The 21,205-nt window shown below is 44.6% G+C and overlaps 1 protein-coding gene across 1 annotated transcript in view; it reads left to right on the forward strand.

Annotated features, from left to right (window-relative positions):
* Nucleotides 1–13,472: 13,472 nt before the first annotated feature.
* Nucleotides 13,473–21,205, forward strand: part of LOC311143522 (neurexophilin-2-like) — a gene marked incomplete at both ends in the record, with an annotated part of 79,642 nt that continues 71,909 nt past the window's right edge. Inside the window, one exon of the mRNA XM_084179351.1 lies at nt 13,473–13,517. Coding sequence (XP_084035477.1) covers nt 13,473–13,517 — 45 coding nt within the window. The remainder of the gene's footprint in view (nt 13,518–21,205) is intronic.

Here is a 21,205-nt window from a genome sequence, read left to right on the forward strand (position 1 = left end):
ACAGTTCCACTCATAGTTGACAGCTCTAACACAGTTCCACCTCTAGTTGACAGCTCTAACACAGTTCCACCTCTAGTTGACAGCTCTAACACAGTTCCACCTCTAGTTGACAGCTCTAACACAGTTCCACTCCTAGTTGACAGCTCTAACACAGTTCCACCTCTAGTTGACAGCTCTAACACAGTTCCACCTCTAGTTGACAGCTCTAACACAGTTCCACTCCTAGTTGACAGCTCTAACACAGTTCCACCTCTAGTTGACAGCTCTAACACAGTTCCACCTCTAGTTGACAGCTCTAACACAGTTCCACCTCTAGTTGACAGCTCTAACACAGTTCCACCTCTAGTTGACAGCTCTAACACAGTTCCACTCCTAGTTGACAGCTCTAACACAGTTCCACCTCTAGTTGACAGCTCTAACACAGTTCCACCTCTAGTTGACAGCTCTAACACAGTTCCACTCCTAGTTGACAGCTCTAACACAGTTCCACTCCTAGTTGACAGCTCTAACACAGTTCCACCTCTAGTTGACAGCTCTAACACAGTTCCACCTCTAGTTGACAGCTCTAACACAGTTCCACCTCTAGTTGACAGCTCTAACACAGTTCCACCTCTAGTTGACAGCTCTAACACAGTTCCACCTCTAGTTGACAGCTCTAACACAGTTCCACCTCTAGTTGACAGCTCTAACACAGTTCCACCTCTAGTTGACAGCTCTAACACAGTTCCACCTCTAGTTGACAGCTCTAACACAGTTCCACCTCTAGTTGACAGCTCTAACACAGTTCCACTCCTAGTTGACAGCTCTAACACAGTTCCACCTCTAGTTGACAGCTCTAACACAGTTCCACCTCTAGTTGACAGCTCTAACACAGTTCCACCTCTAGTTGACAGCTCTAACACAGTTCCACCTCTAGTTGACAGCTCTAACACAGTTCCACCCCTGTTTGACAGCTCTAACACAGTTCCACCTCTAGTTGACAGCTCTAACACAGTTCCACCTCTAGTTGACAGCTCTAACACAGTTCCACCTCTAGTTGACAGCTCTAACACAGTTCCACCTCTAGTTGACAGCTCTAACACAGTTCCACCTCTAGTTGACAGCTCTAACACAGTTCCACCTCTAGTTGACAGCTCTAACACAGTTCCACCCCTGTTTGACAGCTCTAACACAGTTCCACCTCTAGTTGACAGCTCTAACACAGTTCCACCTCTAGTTGACAGCTCTAACACAGTTCCACCTCTAGTTGACAGCTCTAACACAGTTCCACTCCTAGTTGACAGCTCTAACACAGTTCCACCTCTAGTTGACAGCTCTAACACAGTTCCACCTCTAGTTGACAGCTCTAACACAGTTCCACCTCTAGTTGACAGCTCTAACACAGTTCCACCTCTAGTTGACAGCTCTAACACAGTTCCACTTCTAGTTGACAGCTCTAACACAGTTCCACCTCTAGTTGACAGCTCTAACACAGTTCCACCTCTAGTTGACAGCTCTAACACAGTTCCACCTCTAGTTGACAGCTCTAACACAGTTCCACTCCTAGTTGACAGCTCTAACACAGTTCCACCTCTAGTTGACAGCTCTAACACAGTTCCACTCCTAGTTGACAGCTCTAACACAGTTCCACCTCTAGTTGACAGCTCTAACACAGTTCCACCTCTAGTTGACAGCTCTAACACAGTTCCACTCCTAGTTGACAGCTCTAACACAGTTCCACCTCTAGTTGACAGCTCTAACACAGTTCCACCTCTAGTTGACAGCTCTAACACAGTTCCACCTCTAGTTGACAGCTCTAACACAGTTCCACCTCTAGTTGACAGCTCTAACACAGTTCCACCTCTAGTTGACAGCTCTAACACAGTTCCACTCCTAGTTGACAGCTCTAACACAGTTCCACCTCTAGTTGACAGCTCTAACACAGTTCCACCTCTAGTTGACAGCTCTAACACAGTTCCACCTCTAGTTGACAGCTCTAACACAGTTCCACTCCTAGTTGACAGCTCTAACACAGTTCCACCTCTAGTTGACAGCTCTAACACAGTTCCACCTCTAGTTGACAGCTCTAACACAGTTCCACCTCTAGTTGACAGCTCTAACACAGTTCCACCTCTAGTTGACAGCTCTAACACAGTTCCACCTCTAGTTGACAGCTCTAACACAGTTCCACCTCTAGTTGACAGCTCTAACACAGTTCCACCTCTAGTTGACAGCTCTAACACAGTTCCACCTCTAGTTGACAGCTCTAACACAGTTCCACCTCTAGTTGACAGCTCTAACACAGTTCCACCTCTAGTTGACAGCTCTAACACAGTTCCACCTCTAGTTGACAGCTCTAACACAGTTCCACCTCTAGTTGACAGCTCTAACACAGTTCCACCTCTAGTTGACAGCTCTAACACAGTTCCACCTCTAGTTGACAGCTCTAACACAGTTCCACTCCTAGTTGACAGCTCTAACACAGTTCCACCTCTAGTTGACAGCTCTAACACAGTTCCACTCCTAGTTGACAGCTCTAACACAGTTCCACCTCTAGTTGACAGCTCTAACACAGTTCCACCACTAGTTGACAGCTCTAACACAGTTCCACCTCTAGTTGACAGCTCTAACACAGTTCCACTCCTAGTTGACAGCTCTAACACAGTTCCACCTCTAGTTGACAGCTCTAACACAGTTCCACCTCTAGTTGACAGCTCTAACACAGTTCCACCTCTAGTTGACAGCTCTAACACAGTTCCACTCCTAGTTGACAGCTCTAACACAGTTCCACCTCTAGTTGACAGCTCTAACACAGTTCCACTCCTAGTTGACAGCTCTAACACAGTTCCACCTCTAGTTGACAGCTCTAACACAGTTCCACTCCTAGTTGACAGCTCTAACACAGTTCCACCTCTAGTTGACAGCTCTAACACAGTTCCACCTCTAGTTGACAGCTCTAACACAGTTAGACAGCTCTATGTAGATGTCGGCTAAAGAGAATCTGATTGAATAGACACCTTCCAATCATGTGTGCAAACATTTTACTTATGGGTGGCCCCCGGGAATCAAACCCACAATCCTGACGTTGCAAGCGCCATGCTCTATTGTACACCTACCAGCCTAGAGATCTCTGGTTCAGTGTTAGTGCCACCTACCAGCCCAGAGATCTCTGGTTCAGAGGTGAAGCAGTTTGATTTATTGAATATGAGCTGCAGCGTAAACCAACTTGCACATAACATTCTGAAAACCATATGTTTCTTAGAGCTTGGTGAGAGTGGGGTTGTCCTATGGTTATTTGCATACAACCTTCCCACAACATTCTGGGAATGGTTCAGGATAACCAGCTAGAACATAACGTTCTTAGGTGGGAATTTCAGTCCTTCAGCAAAACGTTTACTCTAGGTTTCCACATGGTTCTATTTAAAGTCATCTTCTCAGAACATTAAGAAAACATTCCATAAAAAACACCAGAAAACATTAGTAACGTTCAAAGAACGTTCTAAGAATGTTATTTAAAAACAAATACATTCCGTTCTCAGTGTCAACAAAACTCTCTCTATTCTCTATCTTGTTAAGTGTTTTCGGGTGTGTTGGCCGTGCCCACTAATTGGCCACACCTTATCTTAATGAGTGCTTGTTTCCTTTGAAATGGGGTCTGTTTGAATAGACTAAAATGAACAGCTTTAAACATGGCATGCTCCATCCTCGTTGTCACGCCCTGGCTCTGGGGACTCTTAAATGTTGAGCCAGGGTGTGGATTTGCTATGTTTAGTTTTTCTATGTTTTTGTTCTAGATCGTTTGATCTATGTTGGCCAGGGTGGTTCCCAATCAGAGGCAGCTGTAGCTCGTTGTCTCTGATTGGGGACCATACTTAGGCTGCCTGTTTTGCACTAGTCTTTGTGGGATCTTGATCCGTAAAGGTTTGTTGTGTTATAACCTCAGGACTTCACGTATCATTTGTTTGTTGTTTTTGTCATTAAGTACGTTAAATAAAAGTATGTACGCTTATCACGCTGCGCCTTGGTCCGTGTCTTCAGTCAACGATCGTGACACTCGTGGTGCAGTGGACTAATCCATGGATAGAGAACAGAAGATCATAGGTTTGAATCTCACTGACGCCATGCCACAATAAAAAAGAAATGTGTTTGATTAATGCCTAAACAAATTACTTTCTGTGTCCTATCTGTGCTTGGAGTTCAAAACAGTTAATCTAAGCTAGCAGTGTTATTAAAAGTCTTATTGAAACATGTTTTCAGAACGTTATTTAATTACCTTCAAATAACCTATAATTTCCGTTCTCAGAACGTTATTAAAACATTCAGGGAACCATAGTAAAACGTTCTCAGAACCTCCCTGCAACCTAAAAATGAACGTTCCCAGACTGGTGGAATTTTCACTTCCGCTCTCAGAAGGTAAAAAAAAAAAATCTGTTTTACCGATCAGGAAACTTATGGCTTCGTTCCCAGAACCAATGGAAAACCGAAAAACGTACGTGCCAAGCACTTCCAAGGAACCGAATGTGCTAGCTGGGAGGTGTGGTGCAGGGTTAGGGTTAGGGTTCGGGTTCGGGTTCGGGTTAGGGTTAGGGTTCGGGTTCGGGTTCGGGTTCGGGTTAGGGTTAGGGTTAGGGTTAGGGTTAGGGTTAGGGTTCGGGTTCGGGTTCGGGTTAGGGTTAGGTTTAGGGTTAGGGTTAGGGTTAGGGTTACAGACTAGGGATTTTTACGTAATGAAACATTCAGTTGAACGGAAACGGTGCTGTACTGAACGACCAGTGGAAAAACGGAGAGGGGTTGGGTTGTAGGTTGGGAAATGCTGTCAGCATGGCCACTGCCTTTTAAATATGTCACTCATTGCTTTAAGCCACACCCCGCCACACCCACCAAACGGGAGCAAACATACCTCAAAGTATTTTCCAGAACATACCAGCAGTAGTGGTGCGTGGGTAAAATCAATGGGCCATATTACAACCTATGTGTTGTGATAATTGAGTTGTTTGCTCTATAACCTGTTAGTTCATATGCCTTGACACCGTGATATAAAGGCCTAAAGGCCGAGACAATAAGAAGACACAGTGGCAGAATAAATTCAACCACACCTTTGTTTCATCACAAAACCGGAGAGCAACATCTGTCTGGTGGAGTCCATAAAGCATATTACATCTAACAAACAGTTACATGACCTACAGCACGGTCAAGCAAGTTCATGTTTCAGACGTTTTCGGACCACTAAACAACTATTGATTTAGAACCACAGTTACCGTAAGTCGCAAAGAAAACAGGAGCTGCCTCCACTATTCCAGCACCATTTCAACATCATCAAATCACCTCTGCTTAGTCTAATACAGTGACAACTAAAAGATACCGAAAACGATTTAGTCCAATCAACGTAAGCTAAATATGATGTGGCTGTCAATGGTTCTGATTTCTGTGTGTGTGTGTGTTTGTGTGTGTGTGTGTGTGTGTGTGTGTGTGTGTGTGTGTGTGTGTGTGTGTGTGTGCATTCATGCAAATCGAAAAAACATGTTGACTCACCCTACTTGTAGAAAAACGCTAACACCATCCTCCTCTTTCATGTTGACCAAACGGTCTACGACTCTGTCATACAGTACACACTTTTAGTTTGTTGTCCTCGGCAACCTGGCTAAATGCTCACTAGCCTAACTTCCATTCATGGGCAACGTTAGCTAGTTAACATTAGCCTTCTACATCTAGCTACATATTGAACTTCCATCCTCTCAGGCCAGGGGCACAATGTATGAATTAATGGTTGGATCAGAATTGCCGTTATAATCATTGGCCAGTACGGAGAATTAAGTAAAACCACAAGTTCAAATCCCTATATCCATCCATTGCTAATTTAGGAAAGAGACACTTTTTGCTAGTTAGCTAGCCACCGGAGGACAACAACACAACGAGATGCAACAATTCATTCAAGTTGTTTCTGTCAATGACGTATTGCTCTCGATGTGACGTGATTGGCCAAATCCAAACTGGCTCAACGCTGATTGGCTATTATTTTATACTTTTTTTTAAATCAAGGGAGGCCAAATGCTTGCTGGCTTCCCTTGCATTCAACGCTACGGGCGGCAACAATGTCATACTCTTTTTGACCAGACAGCATCAGATAGATGGCCTACGCATAAAGAGACAGAGGGGCGCTGTTTCACTCGCTCTGATGCTTTTTCCAGTGAGATACATTCAGCCTCTTGGCCAATACACTGAGCAAATATGTCACGCCCTGGCTCTGGGGACTCTTATATGTTGAGCCAGGGTGTTAGTTTCTATGTTTAGTGTTCTATGTTCATGTTCTAGTTCATGTGTTTCTATGTTGGCCGGGGTGGTTCCCAATCAGAGGCAGCTGTGGCTTGTTGTCTCTGATTGGGAACCATACTTAGGCAGCCTGTTTTGCACTTGTCATTTGTGGGATCTTGTTCCGGAGAGGTTTGTGTTTTGTCAACCTTAGGACTTCACGTATCGTTTTGTTGTTTTGTAGTTGACTGTAAAGTACTCATTAAAAGATGTACGCATTTCACGCTGCGCCTTGGTCCGTTGCTTATGACGATCGTGACAAAAGATCCCACCAAAACAGGACCAAGCAGCGTGTTCAGGAGCAAACGCCGGGTAAGGAACTGGAGAAGTTGGCGATGTCCCAGGTGGGCGAATGGTGGTCTTGGGAGGACATGTTCGCGGGCAGAGGTCCATGGGCAAAAGTTAAGGCCCTGGCGAGAGAGGAGGTACGACGCCAACAGTGCCGTCGTCGGACAGGCGAGAGGCAACCCCAAGAAATGTTTTGGGGGGGCACACGGCATGGACGACGGGGATGCTTGAGGCAGCTACAGGACGTATCGGGAGAATAGGAGAGGAGGCCACCAGGTTACGGGGGCTATTGGTCCAGAGGGAGCAGGAGTTAGTGGGTCAGAGGGAGGAGCTACTGGAGGCGATAAGGAAGAAGGAGAGAGTAGAGGCACGGCGAGAGGAACTGGTTAGGGTTAGGGTTACTGGTTAGGGTTAGGGTTAGGGTTAGGGTTACTGGTTAGGGTTAGGGTTAGGGTTACTGGTTAGGGTTAGGGTTAGGGTTAGGGTTAGGGTTACTGGTTAGGGTTAGGGTTAGGGTTAGGGTTAGGGTTACTGGTTAGGGTTAGGGTTAGGGTTAGGGTTAGGGTTAGGGTTACTGGTTACTGGTTAGGGTTACTGGTTAGGGTTAGGGTTACTGGTTAGGGTTAGGGTTAGGGTTAGGGTTACTGGTTAGGGTTAGGGTTAGGGTTAGGGTTACTGGTTAGGGTTAGGGTTAGGGTTAGGGTTAGGGTTACTGGTTAGGGTTAGGGTTAGGGTTAGGGTTACTGGTTAGGGTTAGGGTTAGGGTTAGGGTTACTGGTTAGGGTTAGGGTTAGGGTTAGGGTTAGGGTTACTGGTTAGGGTTAGGGTTAGGGTTAGGGTTACTGGTTAGGGTTAGGGTTACTGGTTAGGGTTAGGGTTACTGGTTAGGGTTAGGGTTAGGGTTAGGGTTACTGGTTAGGGTTAGGGTTAGGGTTAGGGTTAGGGTTACTGGTTAGGGTTAGGGTTAGGGTTAGGGTTACTGGTTAGGGTTAGGGTTACTGGTTAGGGTTAGGGTTAGGGTTAGGGTTACTGGTTAGGGTTAGGGTTAGGGTTACTGGTTAGGGTTAGGGTTACTGGTTAGGGTTAGGGTTACTGGTTAGGGTTAGGGTTAGGGTTAGGGTTAGGGTTACTGGTTAGGGTTAGGGTTACTGGTTAGGGTTAGGGTTAGGGTTAGGGTTACTGGTTAGGGTTAGGGTTACTGGTTAGGGTTAGGGTTACTGGTTAGGGTTAGGGTTACTGGTTAGGGTTAAGGTTAGGGTTAGGGTTACTGGTTAGGGTTAGGGTTACTGGTTAGGGTTAGGGTTACTGGTTAGGGTTAGGGTTAGGGTTAGGGTTACTGGTTAGGGTTAGGGTTAGGGTTACTGGTTACTGGTTAGGGTTAGGGTTAGGGTTACTGGTTAGGGTTAGGGTTACTGGTTAGGGTTAGGGTTAGGGTTACTGGTTAGGGTTAGGGTTACTGGTTAGGGTTAGGGTTAGGGTTAGGGTTACTGGTTAGGGTTAGGGTTACTGGTTAGGGTTAGGGTTAGGGTTACTGGGTAGGGTTAGGGTTACTGGTTAGGGTTAGGGTTAGGGTTAGGGTTAGGGTTAGGGTTAGGGTTACTGGTTAGGGTTAGGGTTAGGGTTAGGGTTACTGGGTAGGGTTAGGGTTACTGGTTAGGGTTAGGGTTAGGGTTAGGGTTACTGGTTAGGGTTAGGGTTAGGGTTAGGGTTACTGGGTAGGGTTAGGGTTACTGGTTAGGGTTAGGGTTAGGGTTAGGGTTAGGGTTACTGGTTAGGGTTAGGGTTAGGGTTATGGTTAGGGTTAGGGTTACTGGTTAGGGTTAGGGTTACTGGTTAGGGTTAGGGTTACTGGTTAGGGTTAGGGTTAGGGTTACTGGTTAGGGTTATGGTTACTGGTTAGGGTTAGGGTTAGGGTTAGGGTTAGGGTTACTGGTTAGGGTTAGGGTTACTGGTTAGGGTTAGGGTTAGGGTTCTGGTTAGGCAGCAGAGGGAGGAACTGGTTAGGGTTAGGGTTACTGGTTAGGCAGCAGAGGGAGGAACTGGTTAGGCAGCAGAGGGAGCGGAGGGTTATGAGGAAACCCAGTCCCGCTCCTCGCACCAAGCAAGTGGTGTGTGTCACCAGTCCGGTCCGGCCCGTTCCTGATCCCCGCACTAAGTTAGTGGTGCGTGTTCCCAGTACGGTCAGGCCTGTTCCTGCTCCCCGCACTAAGTTAGTGGTGCGTGTTCCCAGTACGGCCCAACCCGTTCCTGCTCCCCGCACTAAGTAAGTGGTGCGTGTTCCCAGTCCGGCCCGACCTGTTCCTGCTCCCCGCACTAAGATAGTGGTGCGTGTTCCCAGTACGGCCCGACCCGTTCCTGCTCCCCGCACTAAGTTAGTGGTGCGTGTTCCCAGTCCGGCCCGACCCGTTCCTGCTCCCTGCACTAAGTTAGTGGTGCATGTTCCTAGTACGGCCCAACCCGTTCCTGCTCCCCGCACTAAGTTAGTGGTGCGTGTTCCCAGTACGGCCCGACCCGTTCCTGCTCCCCGCACTAAGTTAGTGGTGCGTGTTCTCAGTCCGGCCCGGCCTGTTCCTGCCCCTCGCACCAAGCCAGTGGTGCGCGTCGCCAGCCCGGCCCGGCCTGTTCCTGCCCCTCGCACCAAGACTGTGGTGCGCGTCGCCAGCCCGGCCCGGTCTGTTCCTGCCCCTCGCACCGAGCCTGTGGTGCGCGTCGCCAGTCCGGCCCGGCCTGTTCCTGCCCCTCGCACCAAGCCTGTGGTGCGCGTCGCCAGCCCGGCCCGGCCTGTTCCTGCCCCTCGCACCAAGCCTGTGGTGTGCGTCGCCAGCCCGGTCCGGCCTGTTCCTGCTCCCCGCACCAAGCCTGTGGTGCGCGTCGCCAGCCCGGTCCGGCCTGTTCCTGCTCCCCGCACCAAGCCTGTGGTGCGCGTCGTTAGCCCGGTCCGGCCTGTTCCTGCTCCCCGCACCAAGCCAGTGGTGCGCGTCGTCAGCCCGGTCCGGCCCGTTCCTGCTCCCCGCACCAAGCCAGTGGTGCGCGTCGTCAGCCCGGTCCGGCCCGTCCCTGCTCCCCGCACCAAGCCAGTGGTGCGCGTCGCCAGCCCGGTCCGGCCGGTTCCTGCTCCCCGCACCAAGCCAGTGGTGCACGTCGTCAGTCCGGCACAGCCCGTGCCTGTTCCACCGGTGCCTGGTCAGGTACCGGTCAGCTGCTCCACACCGGAGCCTAAGCAATCCGCTCCACCGATGTCCAGTCCAGCTCCGGCCAGCGGGACCAGACCAGGGGCGCTACGGGAGGTAGCTAGAGAGTGGTGGTCACGCCCGGAGCCGGATCCGCCTCCGAGGCGGAATGCCCACCCGGCCCCTCCCCTGTTGGGTTTAGTTGCCGCGGTCGCAGTCCGCGCCTTTGGGGGGGGGGGTACTGTCACGCCCTGGCTCTGGGGACTCTTATATGTTGAGCCAGGGTGTTAGTTTCTATGTTTAGTGTTCTATGTTCATGTTCTAGTTCATGTGTTTCTATGTTGGCCGGGGTGGTTCCCAATCAGAGGCAGCTGTGGCTTGTTGTCTCTGATTGGGAACCATACTTAGGCAGCCTGTTTTGCACTTGTCATTTGTGGGATCTTGTTCCGGAGAGGTTTGTGTTTTGTCAACCTTAGGACTTCACGTATCGTTTTGTTGTTTTGTTGTTGACTGTAAAGTACTTATTAAAAGATGTACGCATATCACGCTGCGCCTTGATCCGTTACTTATGACGATCGTGACAAAATAAGAGGCAAAACAAATACTGTTTTACTATAGCCAATACTGATGGCTACATTTGATTTGTATAGGACCATGGAGTGGTGGTTAAACCAAGGTGTGGTCATAATGATTTGACAATATGTCAGTGTGGATAGAAAGCCATGCTGTGTTTCCTGACAGCTCAATCTCCAGATTAATGATACAATCAGTCAGTATGTTACCAAGCTGCTGGACTACAAGTCAATGACATTTCAATTACAGGAGTGAAATATCCTCACAGAACAGTTCACTCATCAACCCAGGTCTCAGACACTATCCAGACATATTCAACAACCCAGGTCCCAGACACTATCCAGACATATTCAACAACCCAGGTCCCAGACACTATCCAGACATATTCAACAACCCAGGTCCCAGACACTATCCAGACATATTCAACAACCCAGGTCTCAGACACTATCCAGACATATTCATCAACCCAGGTCCCAGACACTATCCAGACATATTCAACAACCCAGGTCTCAGACACTATCCAGACATATTCAACAACCCAGGTCTCAGACACTATCCAGACATATTCATCAACCCAGGTCCCAGACACTATCCAGACATATTCAACAACCCAGGTCCCAGACACTATCCAGACATATTCATCAACCCAGGTCCCAGACACTATCCAGACATATTCAACAACCCAGGTCCCAGACACTATCCAGACATATTCAACAACCCAGGTCTCAGACACTATCCAGACATATTCATCAACCCAGGTCCCAGACACTATCCAGACATATTCAACAACCCAGGTCCCAGACACTATCCAGACATATTCAACAACCCAGGTCCCAGACACTATCCAGACATATTCAACAACCCAGGTCCCAGATACTATCCAGATATATTCAACAACCCAGGTCCCAGACACTATCCAGACATATTCAACAACCCAGGTCCCAGACACTATCCAGACATATTCAACAACCCAGGTCCCAGACACTATCCAGACATATTCAACAACCCAGGTCCCAGACACTATCCAGACATATTCAACAACCCAGGTCCCAGACACTATCCAGACATATTCAACAACCCAGGTCCCAGACACTATCCAGACATATTCAACAACCCAGGTCCCAGACACTATCCAGACATATTCAACAACCCAGGTCTCAGATACTATCCAGACATATTCACAGGAGATCTGTAGTTTTCTGTCGCTTTCCTTCTTTTTCCAATCACAATAATGATGGTAAATAAATTCCTCCTCTCCTCTCCCTTCATCTCCTGTCCCCAACATTCCAATACCAGACACTGTGAGAGCTTATTCTGCCCTCTAGTGGTGGGATGGTATAATGTTGCTCTATAATGAGATTTGAGAAAGTGTTTTATTCAACCTTATGGTGGTGCTGAAGACACACCAGTATCTAGTTTGATGATGCAGTTTTTCACAGCTATATCTCAATGGTTTATAGATCAGAGTATATATGAATGAAGGCCTAAATACAATAGTAATTGTGTCTGACAATATGTAAAACATACATCGCCTGACCACGGTACTGTGCTGGTCCAAGTCCAACTCTACCTACAATGTAATGGTCAGGGAGTGAGTGGGCTGGCAGGCTAACAGTAATAATGTTGAAACCATACATTTAATGATAACATTTAATTCAGATCAGAAGGCTTGTATAGCAGTTACAGCTCATGTCACATTTCAAATCTTTCTGTAAACAAATTGACCTTATTAACATTAACACGTATTTAGTTAGATAAAACAATTCACATGAAAACAGAACTCAAGAGCCAGACATGCAGCAACTGAAAGTCAGTGAAAAGTGAAAAAAAATAAACAGATGTTCAGAACCATGACATGCTCCTCACCAGCCCCCTGTTCCTCCTAGGTAGACCCTGTAACCCAGCTCCTCACCAGCCCCCTGTTCCTCCTAGGTAGACCCTCTAACCCAGCTCCTCACCAGCCCCCTGTGCCTCCTAGGTAGACCCTGTAACCCAGCTCCTCACCAGCCCCCTGTTCCTCCTAGGTAGACCCTCTAACCCAGCTCCTCACCAGCCCCCTGTTCCTCCTAGGTAGACCCTGTAACCCAGCTCCTCACCAGCCCCCTGTGCCTCCTAGGTAGACCCTGTAACCCAGCTCCTCACCAGCCCCCTGTGCCTCCTAGGTAGACCCTGTAACCCTAACCCAGCTCCTCACCAGCCCCCTGTGCCTCCTAGGTAGACCCTCTAACCCTAACCCAGCTCCTCACCAGCCCCCTGTTCCTCCTAGGTAGAGTTCAAAGGAAAGTCTCTTTGTGTGCTCTGACAGCGGAGCCGAACCTTTGAACGCGGGGCGGATAATGCGCATTAAGACAAACTCTCAACTACTGAGAGGATACTCCGCACCGCACACTACGGTAGTAGACTCTACTCTACAGCGTTCGCTGACAAAACATAGTGCATGCTCTATTGCAAAACATAATTTCACCAAGACAATGTCTGTAATCGCATTATGACATTGCTGCTTGGGAAAAAAGGGCAGATGGGAAAGCGGCTTTAAGGTTGGACTTGACTCACCGGAAGATTAAGTATTGTCTCAATCAAGTCACTGAATGCAGTCACTGGAAATTAATTTCAACACAATTCTCTGGTAGAATTAGAAGGTTTTTCAACAATAGAAAAGAGGTTTCTGCTTCGGAACAGTAAAACCAGTTGATAAGTGAACAGCGGTCTGGGACCTGAGCGGACTGCTCTCCTGAAGCGCATGGATTCATGGTCTGTCCCGAAATAACGAAGGAATTGCGTTTGGGGAAAAAAGTTAAGGTGGATTTGAACGTTATTAGTAATGCATGTAGCTTATTCATCCATAGCATTGTGAGGTTATGTAGCCTACTCGAAATGTATTTTTAAGGAATTAAAAACTACTTTAGTGGAAGGTTTGGGCTTTTCTGCTGTTCTTCTTATAACGGACAGTAACAGGGTGATGCATTTGATACATGTGTCGTGTGTACATAAATATTAATGTTAGTAGGCTACAGTATCTCTAAAATATGTTTGTGGTGTTTTTATTTTCTGCACAGTAATGGCATCTGTACATGCGTCCTCTGGTCCCAAAACCTTCCAAAGCGGAATTAATCGTCATTCCTCCTAAATAAAGTCTGAGAGCAGTTATCAAACATGAGAATACCAACATCCCTCCTGCCCATTTTTCTCCTACATCAGGTGAGTGACAATGTTTAGTCAACTGTTTTCTATCTGCTGGTATTAGGAATAGTCTACAGTCAAAAATGCACAAATATATTATTTTGTTAATTCAGTGTATTCATATCCAAGATATGACATGGTCAAATGTAATTACAAGGTCATTTAGGCTCAGTGAGGATCTGGTTGCTCTTTAATAGACACTTTGTAAATCATGGCAAATATATACATAGATTGTCAGATAATAAGAGTTTTATTTAATATTACTGCATTATTAGCAAGTCAAACGTGGTAATATTGTCTTTTGATATTTGCAAGCCACCTACAAAAAGGTTTGTATTCAATGTATACATTTTACTTTACAGAAATTAGTTGAAATAAATAAATTACAGAAATAGTTGAAGATTGGTCTCCACTGTCACTGTGTTATAGAGAAATACCCCACTCAGTACATAGTAATGATAATTATAGCTATACAGTAGAAGTCTATTTAATACAACAAATTATAACAACCATGTCATTATTTATAAATCGCTGGAATCATATAATACAACCTCTATATTCTCCATCTAGTAGAGTTCTCTATTAGAACCTCTATATTCTCCATCTAGTAGAGTTCTCTATTAGAACCTCTATATTCTCCATCTAGTAGAGTTCTCTATTAGAACCTCTATATTCTCCATCTAGTAGAGTTCTCTATTAGAACCTCTATATTCTCCATCTAGTAGAGTTCTCTATTAGAACCTCTATATTCTCCATCTAGTAGAGTTCTCTATTAGAACCTCTATATTCTCCATCTAGTAGAGTTCTCTATTAGAACCTCTATATTCTCCATCTAGTAGAGTTCTCTATTAGAACCTCTATATTCTCCATCTAGTAGAGTTCTCTATTAGAACCTCTATATTCTCCATCTAGTAGAGTTCTCTATTAGAACCTCTATATTCTCCATCTAGTAGAGTTCTCTATTAGAACCTCTATATTCTCCATCTAGTAGAGTTCTCTATTAGAACCTCTATATTCTCCATCTAGTAGAGTTCTCTATTAGAACCTCTATATTCTCCATCTAGTAGAGTTCTCTATTAGAACCTCTATATTCTCCATCTAGTAGAGTTCTCTATTAGAACCTCTATATTCTCCATCTAGTAGAGTTCTCTATTAGAACCTCTATATTCTCCATCTAGTAGAGTTCTCTATTAGAACCTCTATATTCTCCATCTAGTAGAGTTCTCTATTAGAACCTCTATATTCTCCATCTAGTAGAGTTCTCTATTAGAACCTCTATATTCTCCATCTAGTAGAGTTCTCTATTAGAACCTCTATATTCTCCATCTAGTAGAGTTCTCTATTGCTACTCATCGTAAAGCGTCTCATCCATATGGTGTGATTTACCGAGGAAATATCACAATATACTGGTGCTTGTTAGCACATGCTATTGAGTGTTCAGTAGTTATTCGTGTTAATTTTACAGTACAATATGATAATAGAAAGCATCTACCGAACACCCAGAGCTGATTAGATGCTGGAAGCAAAAGGTAAAACTGGAGAAATAGGAAAAAGTAACCACACACTTCCAGCCACGGAATCAGCCGAGGCTGCCCCTCCTCCTACACGTCGCCCTGACACTTCCAGCCACGGAATCAGCCGAGGCTGCCCCTCCTCCTACACGTCGCCCTGACACTTCCAGCCACGGAATCAGCCGAGGCTGCCCCTCCTCCTACATGTCGCCCTGACACTTCCAGCCACGGAATCAGCCGAGGCTGCCCCTCCTCCTACACGTCGCCCTGACACTTCCAGTCGCGGAATCAGCCGAGGCTGCCCCTCCTCCTACACGTCGCCCTGACACTTCCAGCCGCGGAATCAGCCGAGGCTGCCCCTCCTCCTACACGTCGCCCTGACACTTCCAGCCACGGAATCAGCCGAGGCTGCCCCTCCTCCTACACGTCGCCCTGACACTTCCAGCCGCGGAATCAGCCGAGGCTGCCCCTCCTCCTACACGTCGCCCTGACACTTCCAGCCACGGAATCAGCCGAGGCTGCCCCTCATCCTACACGTCGCCCTGACACTTCCAGCCACGGAATCAGCCGAGGCTGCCCCTCCTCCTACACGTCGCCCTGACACTTCCAGCCACGGAATCAGCCGAGGCTGCCCCTCCTCCTACACGTCGCCCTGACACTTCCAGTCAGATGAAAAATGTTTTTGAGAAATCAAATGAGTGTGTAATACATGTACTCTCATTTACTCAGACTGTATGCCATATAATTCACAATCCATTATATTTTACAACCATTATCTAGTTTACTCCCATGTACTCATGCTGCCATAGCATTTACAAACCATTCCTAGTTTGTTTTCAGGCTTTTTTATGTCCTACTGAAATTACAGTGATTCCTTCATATTTCTAAATGTGCAGTGTTTCTTTAGAGGTATGAAGTGGTTATGTTTTTATCGCTGAATTAATGACAGCGTAAAAAGTGTAAACCAGTTACGTAATATGAGAGATTTCCTTTAGTCCACATTGTGTCAAGTCCTATTACATTTTCAGGGTCATGTCTCAGAACAGCTTCAGCTAGTTTACACACCATCCATATTACCAGCTCTTTCTGGATTGCACTGCAGCTGCATGGATGTGGGAGTTATTTACATGTTGATTTTGGGGCAGTATCTACCAGCAGCACTAACGAGATAAGGATGCAGTGTGCCTGTTAACCCTCTTCTAATGACATGCATGGATGACATAAATAGTAATTAATTAAATTATTTTCATTTAATGGATTTGAACAAGATTCAACCCTTGGATGTAATCCTTAATGAGCGGCCTGTTCAGATGAAAGTCGCGTGTTTGTGTTATTTTATAATACTGAGAGACCCGCATCATAGCAACCTGCTGATACACAACAGAGCCTGCTCAAATAATAATAATCTTTGACCACAAGGGCTTTCTGAACCTTACAGTTCATCCTCTGTTCTAGAATATATGATTTGAAGATAAATCTGTGTAAATCCAGGGAATTTATTCCTGTATTTACCAGAGATTGTTCATCTTAATCTGGGTAAAGCCCTCTGTGACCCGATGCTGTTTTCTCTGCAGGACGCTTTAATCTCTCCAAAGATAGATCAGAAGATTTAAGGAAATAAAACTCCACATTATTCACTGTTAGTATTTAAATGTTGCTTTGCAGTAGCAGTACAGATGTCGGATCTTAATTTGACCTGTTTCGTTGCAGGAGGAAAATAATCCTGCAGCACAAGGTTTTGAATATCTGAATAAATATTTAGAATCGCCGTCAGGGGGCAGCTAGAAGCGGTGTTCGTATACAATGCATTACCGTACCTACAGGATAAACAATGCATTCGGAAAGTATTCAGACCGCTTTACTTTTTCCAAATTTTGTAACGTTACAGCCTTATTCTAAAATTGATTAAATATTTTTTTTTCCACCTCATCAATCTACACACAATACCCCATAATGACAAAGAAAAAACAGGTTTGTAGAGATTTTTGCAAGTTTATAAAAAAAATAAAAATACAGAAATATCATATTTACATAAGTATTCAGACCCTTTACTCAGTACTTTGTTGAAGCACCTTTGGCAGAGACTACAGCCTCGAGTCTTCTTGGGTATGACGCTACAAGCTTGGCACACCTGTATTTGGGGAGTTCCTCCCATTCTTCTCTGCAGATCCTCTCAAGCTCTGTCAGGTTGGATGGGGAGCGTCGCTGCACAGCTATTTTCAGGTCTCTGCATAGATGTTCGGTCAGGTTCAAGCCCGGGCTCTGGCTGGGCCACTCAAGGACGTTCAGAGACTTGCCCCAAAGCCACTCCTCTTGGCTGTGTGCTTAGGGTCGTTTTCCTGTTGGAAGGTGAACCTTCGCCCCAGTCAGAGGTCCTGAGCGCTCTGGAACAGGTTTTCATCAAGGATCTCTCTGTACTTTGCTCCGTTCATCTTTCCCTCGATCCTGACTAGTCTCCCAGTCCCTGCCGCTGAAAAACATCCCCACAGCATGATACCGCCACCATCGGGTTCTTGGTCACCTCCCTGATCAAGGCCCTTCTGACATGACCACTGCTACTGCTACCACTACTCTACATTACTACTTTACAACATTACTACTGCTACCACTACTCTACATTACTACTTTACAACAATACTACTGCTACCACTACTCTACATTACTACTTTACAACATTACTACTGCTACCACTACTCTACATTACTACTTTACAACATTACTACTGCTACCACTACTCTACATTACTACTGCTACCACTACTCTACATTACTACTTTACAACATTACTACTGCTACCACTACTCTACATTACTACTTTACAACATTACTACTGCTACCACTACTCTACATTACTACTTTACAACATTACTACTGCTACCACTACTCTACATTACTACTTTACAACATTACTACTGCTACCACTACGCCACATTACTACTGCTACCACTACTCTACATTACTACTTTACAACATTACTACTGCTACCACTACGCCACATTACTACTTTACAACATTAATACTGCTACCACTACCCTACATTACTACTTTACAACATTACTACTGCTACCACTACTCTACATTACTACTTTACAACATTACTACTGCTACCACTACTCTACATTACTACTTTACAACATTACTACTGCTACCACTACTCTACATTACTACTTTACAACATTACTACTGCTACCACTACTCTACATTACTACTTTACAACAATACTACTGCTACCACTACTCTACATTACTACTACTACCACTACTCTACATTACTACTTTACAACATTACTACTGCTACCACTACTCTACATTACTACTGCTACCACTACTCTACATTACTACTTTACAACATTACTACTGCTACCACTACTCTACATTACTACTTTACAACATTACTACTGCTACCACTACTCTACATTACTACTGCTACCACTACTCTACATTACTACTTTACAACATTACTACTGCTACCACTACGCCACATTACTACTTTACAACATTACTACTGCTACCACTACTCTACATTACTACTGCTACCACTACTCTACATTACTACTTTACAACATTACTACTGCTACCACTACGCCACATTACTACTTTACAACATTACTACTGCTACCACTACGCCACATTACTACTTTACAACATTACTACTGCTACCACTACCCTACATTACTACTTTACAACATTACTACTGCTACCACTACTCTACATTACTACTTTACAACATTACTACTGCTACCACTACTCTACATTACTACTGCTACCACTACTCTACATTACTACTGCTACCACTACTCTACATTACTACTTTACAACATTACTACTGCTACCACTACTCTACATTACTACTTTACAATATTACTACTGCTACCACTACTCTACATTACTACTGCTACCACTACTCTACATGACTACTTTATAACATTACTACTGCTACCACTATGCTACATTACTACTTTACTACAAAAACAAATAAAGAGAGTTGCACACTCTATGTATAAACTACCAGTAATTTATTGGGTAAGAAACCACCAACGTTTCGGCATCACTGTGCCTTCCTCAGGATGAAAAAGGCACAATGATGCCAAAACGTTGGTGGTTTCTTACCCAATAAATGACTGGTAGTTTATACATAGTGTGTAAAGTAGTAATGTAAAGTAGTGATAGCAGTAGTAATGTTGTAAAGTAGTAATGTGGCGTAGTGGTAGCAGTAGTAATGTTGTAAAGTAGTAATGTAGAGTAGTGGTAGCAGTAGTAATGTAGAGTAGTGGTAGCAGTAGTAATGTTGTAAAGTAGTAATGTAGAGTAGTGGTAGCAGTAGTAATGTTGTAAAGTAGTAATGTGGCATAGTGGTAGCAGTAGTAATGTTGTAAAGTAGTCATGTGGCGTAGTGGTAGCAGTATTAATGTTGTAAAGTAGTAATGTAGAGTAGTGGTAGCAGTAGTAATGTAGAGTAGTGGTAGCAGTAGTAATGTAGGGTAGTGGTAGCAGTAGTAATGTTGTAAAGTAGTAATGTGGCGTAGTGGTAGAAGTAGTAATGTAGAGTAGTGGTAGCAGTAGTAATGTTGTAAAGTAGTAATGTAGAGTAGTGGTAGCAGTAGTAATGTAGGGTAGTGGTAGCAGTAGTAATGTTGTAAAGTAGTAATGTGGCGTAGTGGTAGCAGTAGTAATGTTGTAAAGTAGTAATGTAGAGTAGTGGTAGCAGTAGTAATGTAGAGTAGTGGTAGCAGTAGTAATGTTGTAAAGTAGTAATGTAGAGTAGTGGTAGCAGTAGTAATGTTGTAAAGTAGTAATGTGGCGTAGTGGTAGCAGTAGTAATGTTGTAAAGTAGTAATGTAGAGTAGTGGTAGCAGTAGTAATGTAGAGTAGTGGTAGCAGTAGTAATGTAGGGTAGTGGTAGCAGTAGTAATGTTGTAAAGTAGTAATGTAGAGTAGTGGTAGCAGTAGTAATGTTGTAAAGTAGTAATGTAGAGTAGTGGTAGCAGTAGTAATGTTGTAAAGTAGTAATGTGGCATAGTGGTAGCAGTAGTAATGTTGTAAAGTAGTAATGTGGCGTAGTGGTAGCAGTAGTAATGTTGTAAAGTAGTAATGTAGAGTAGTGGTAGCAGTAGTAATGTTGTAAAGTAGTAATGTAGAGTAGTGGTAGCAGTAGTAATGTTGTAAAGTAGTAATGCAGAGTAGTGGTAGCAGTAGTAATGTTGTAAAGTAGTAATGTGGCGTAGTGGTAGCAGTAATAATGTTGTAAAGTAGTAATGTAGAGTAGTGGTAGCAGTAGTAATGTTGTAAAGTAGTAATGTAGAGTAGTGGTAGCAGTAGTAATGTAGAGTAGTGGTAGCAGTAGTAATGTAGGGTAGTGGTAGCAGTAGTAATGTTGTAAAGTAGTAATGTAGAGTAGTGGTAGCAGTAGTAATGTTGTAAAGTAGTAATGTAGAGTAGTGGTAGCAGTAGTAATGTTGTAAAGTAGTAATGTGGCATAGTGGTAGCAGTAGTAATGTTGTAAAGTAGTAATGTGGCGTAGTGGTAGCAGTAGTAATGTTGTAAAGTAGTAATGTAGAGTAGTGGTAGCAGTAGTAATGTTGTAAAGTAGTAATGTAGAGTAGTGGTAGCAGTAGTAATGTTGTAAAGTAGTAATGCAGAGTAGTGGTAGCAGTAGTAATGTTGTAAAGTAGTAATGTGGCGTAGTGGTAGCAGTAGTAATGTTGTAAAGTAGTAATGTAGAGTAGTGGTAGCAGTAGTAATGTTGTAAAGTAGTAATGTAGAGTAGTGGTAGCAGTAGTAATGTTGTAAAGTAGTAATGTAGAGTAGTGGTAGCAGTAGTAATGTAGAGTAGTGGTAGCAGTAGTAATGTTGTAAAGTAGTAATGTGGCGTAGTGGTAGCAGTAGTAATGTTGTAAAGTAGTAATGTGGCGTAGTGGTAGCAGTAGTAATGTTGTAAAGTAGTAATGTGGCGTAGTGGTAGCAGTAGTAATGTTGTAAAGTAGTAATGTGGCGTAGTGGTAGCAGTAGTAATGTTGTAAAGTAGGATTGTGGCGTAGTGGTAGCAGTAGTAATGTAGAGTAGTGGTAGCAGTAGTAATGTTGTAAAGTAGTAATGTGGCGTAGTGGTAGCAGTAGTAATGTTGTAAAGTAGGATTGTGGCGTAGTGGTAGCAGTAGTAATGTGGCGTAGTGGTAGCAGTAGTAATGTGGCGTAGTG

Source organism: Coregonus lavaretus, assembly GCF_964263955.1.
Source record: "Coregonus lavaretus genome assembly, chromosome: 16".
NCBI classification, from domain to species: Eukaryota; Metazoa; Chordata; class Actinopteri; order Salmoniformes; family Salmonidae; genus Coregonus; species Coregonus lavaretus.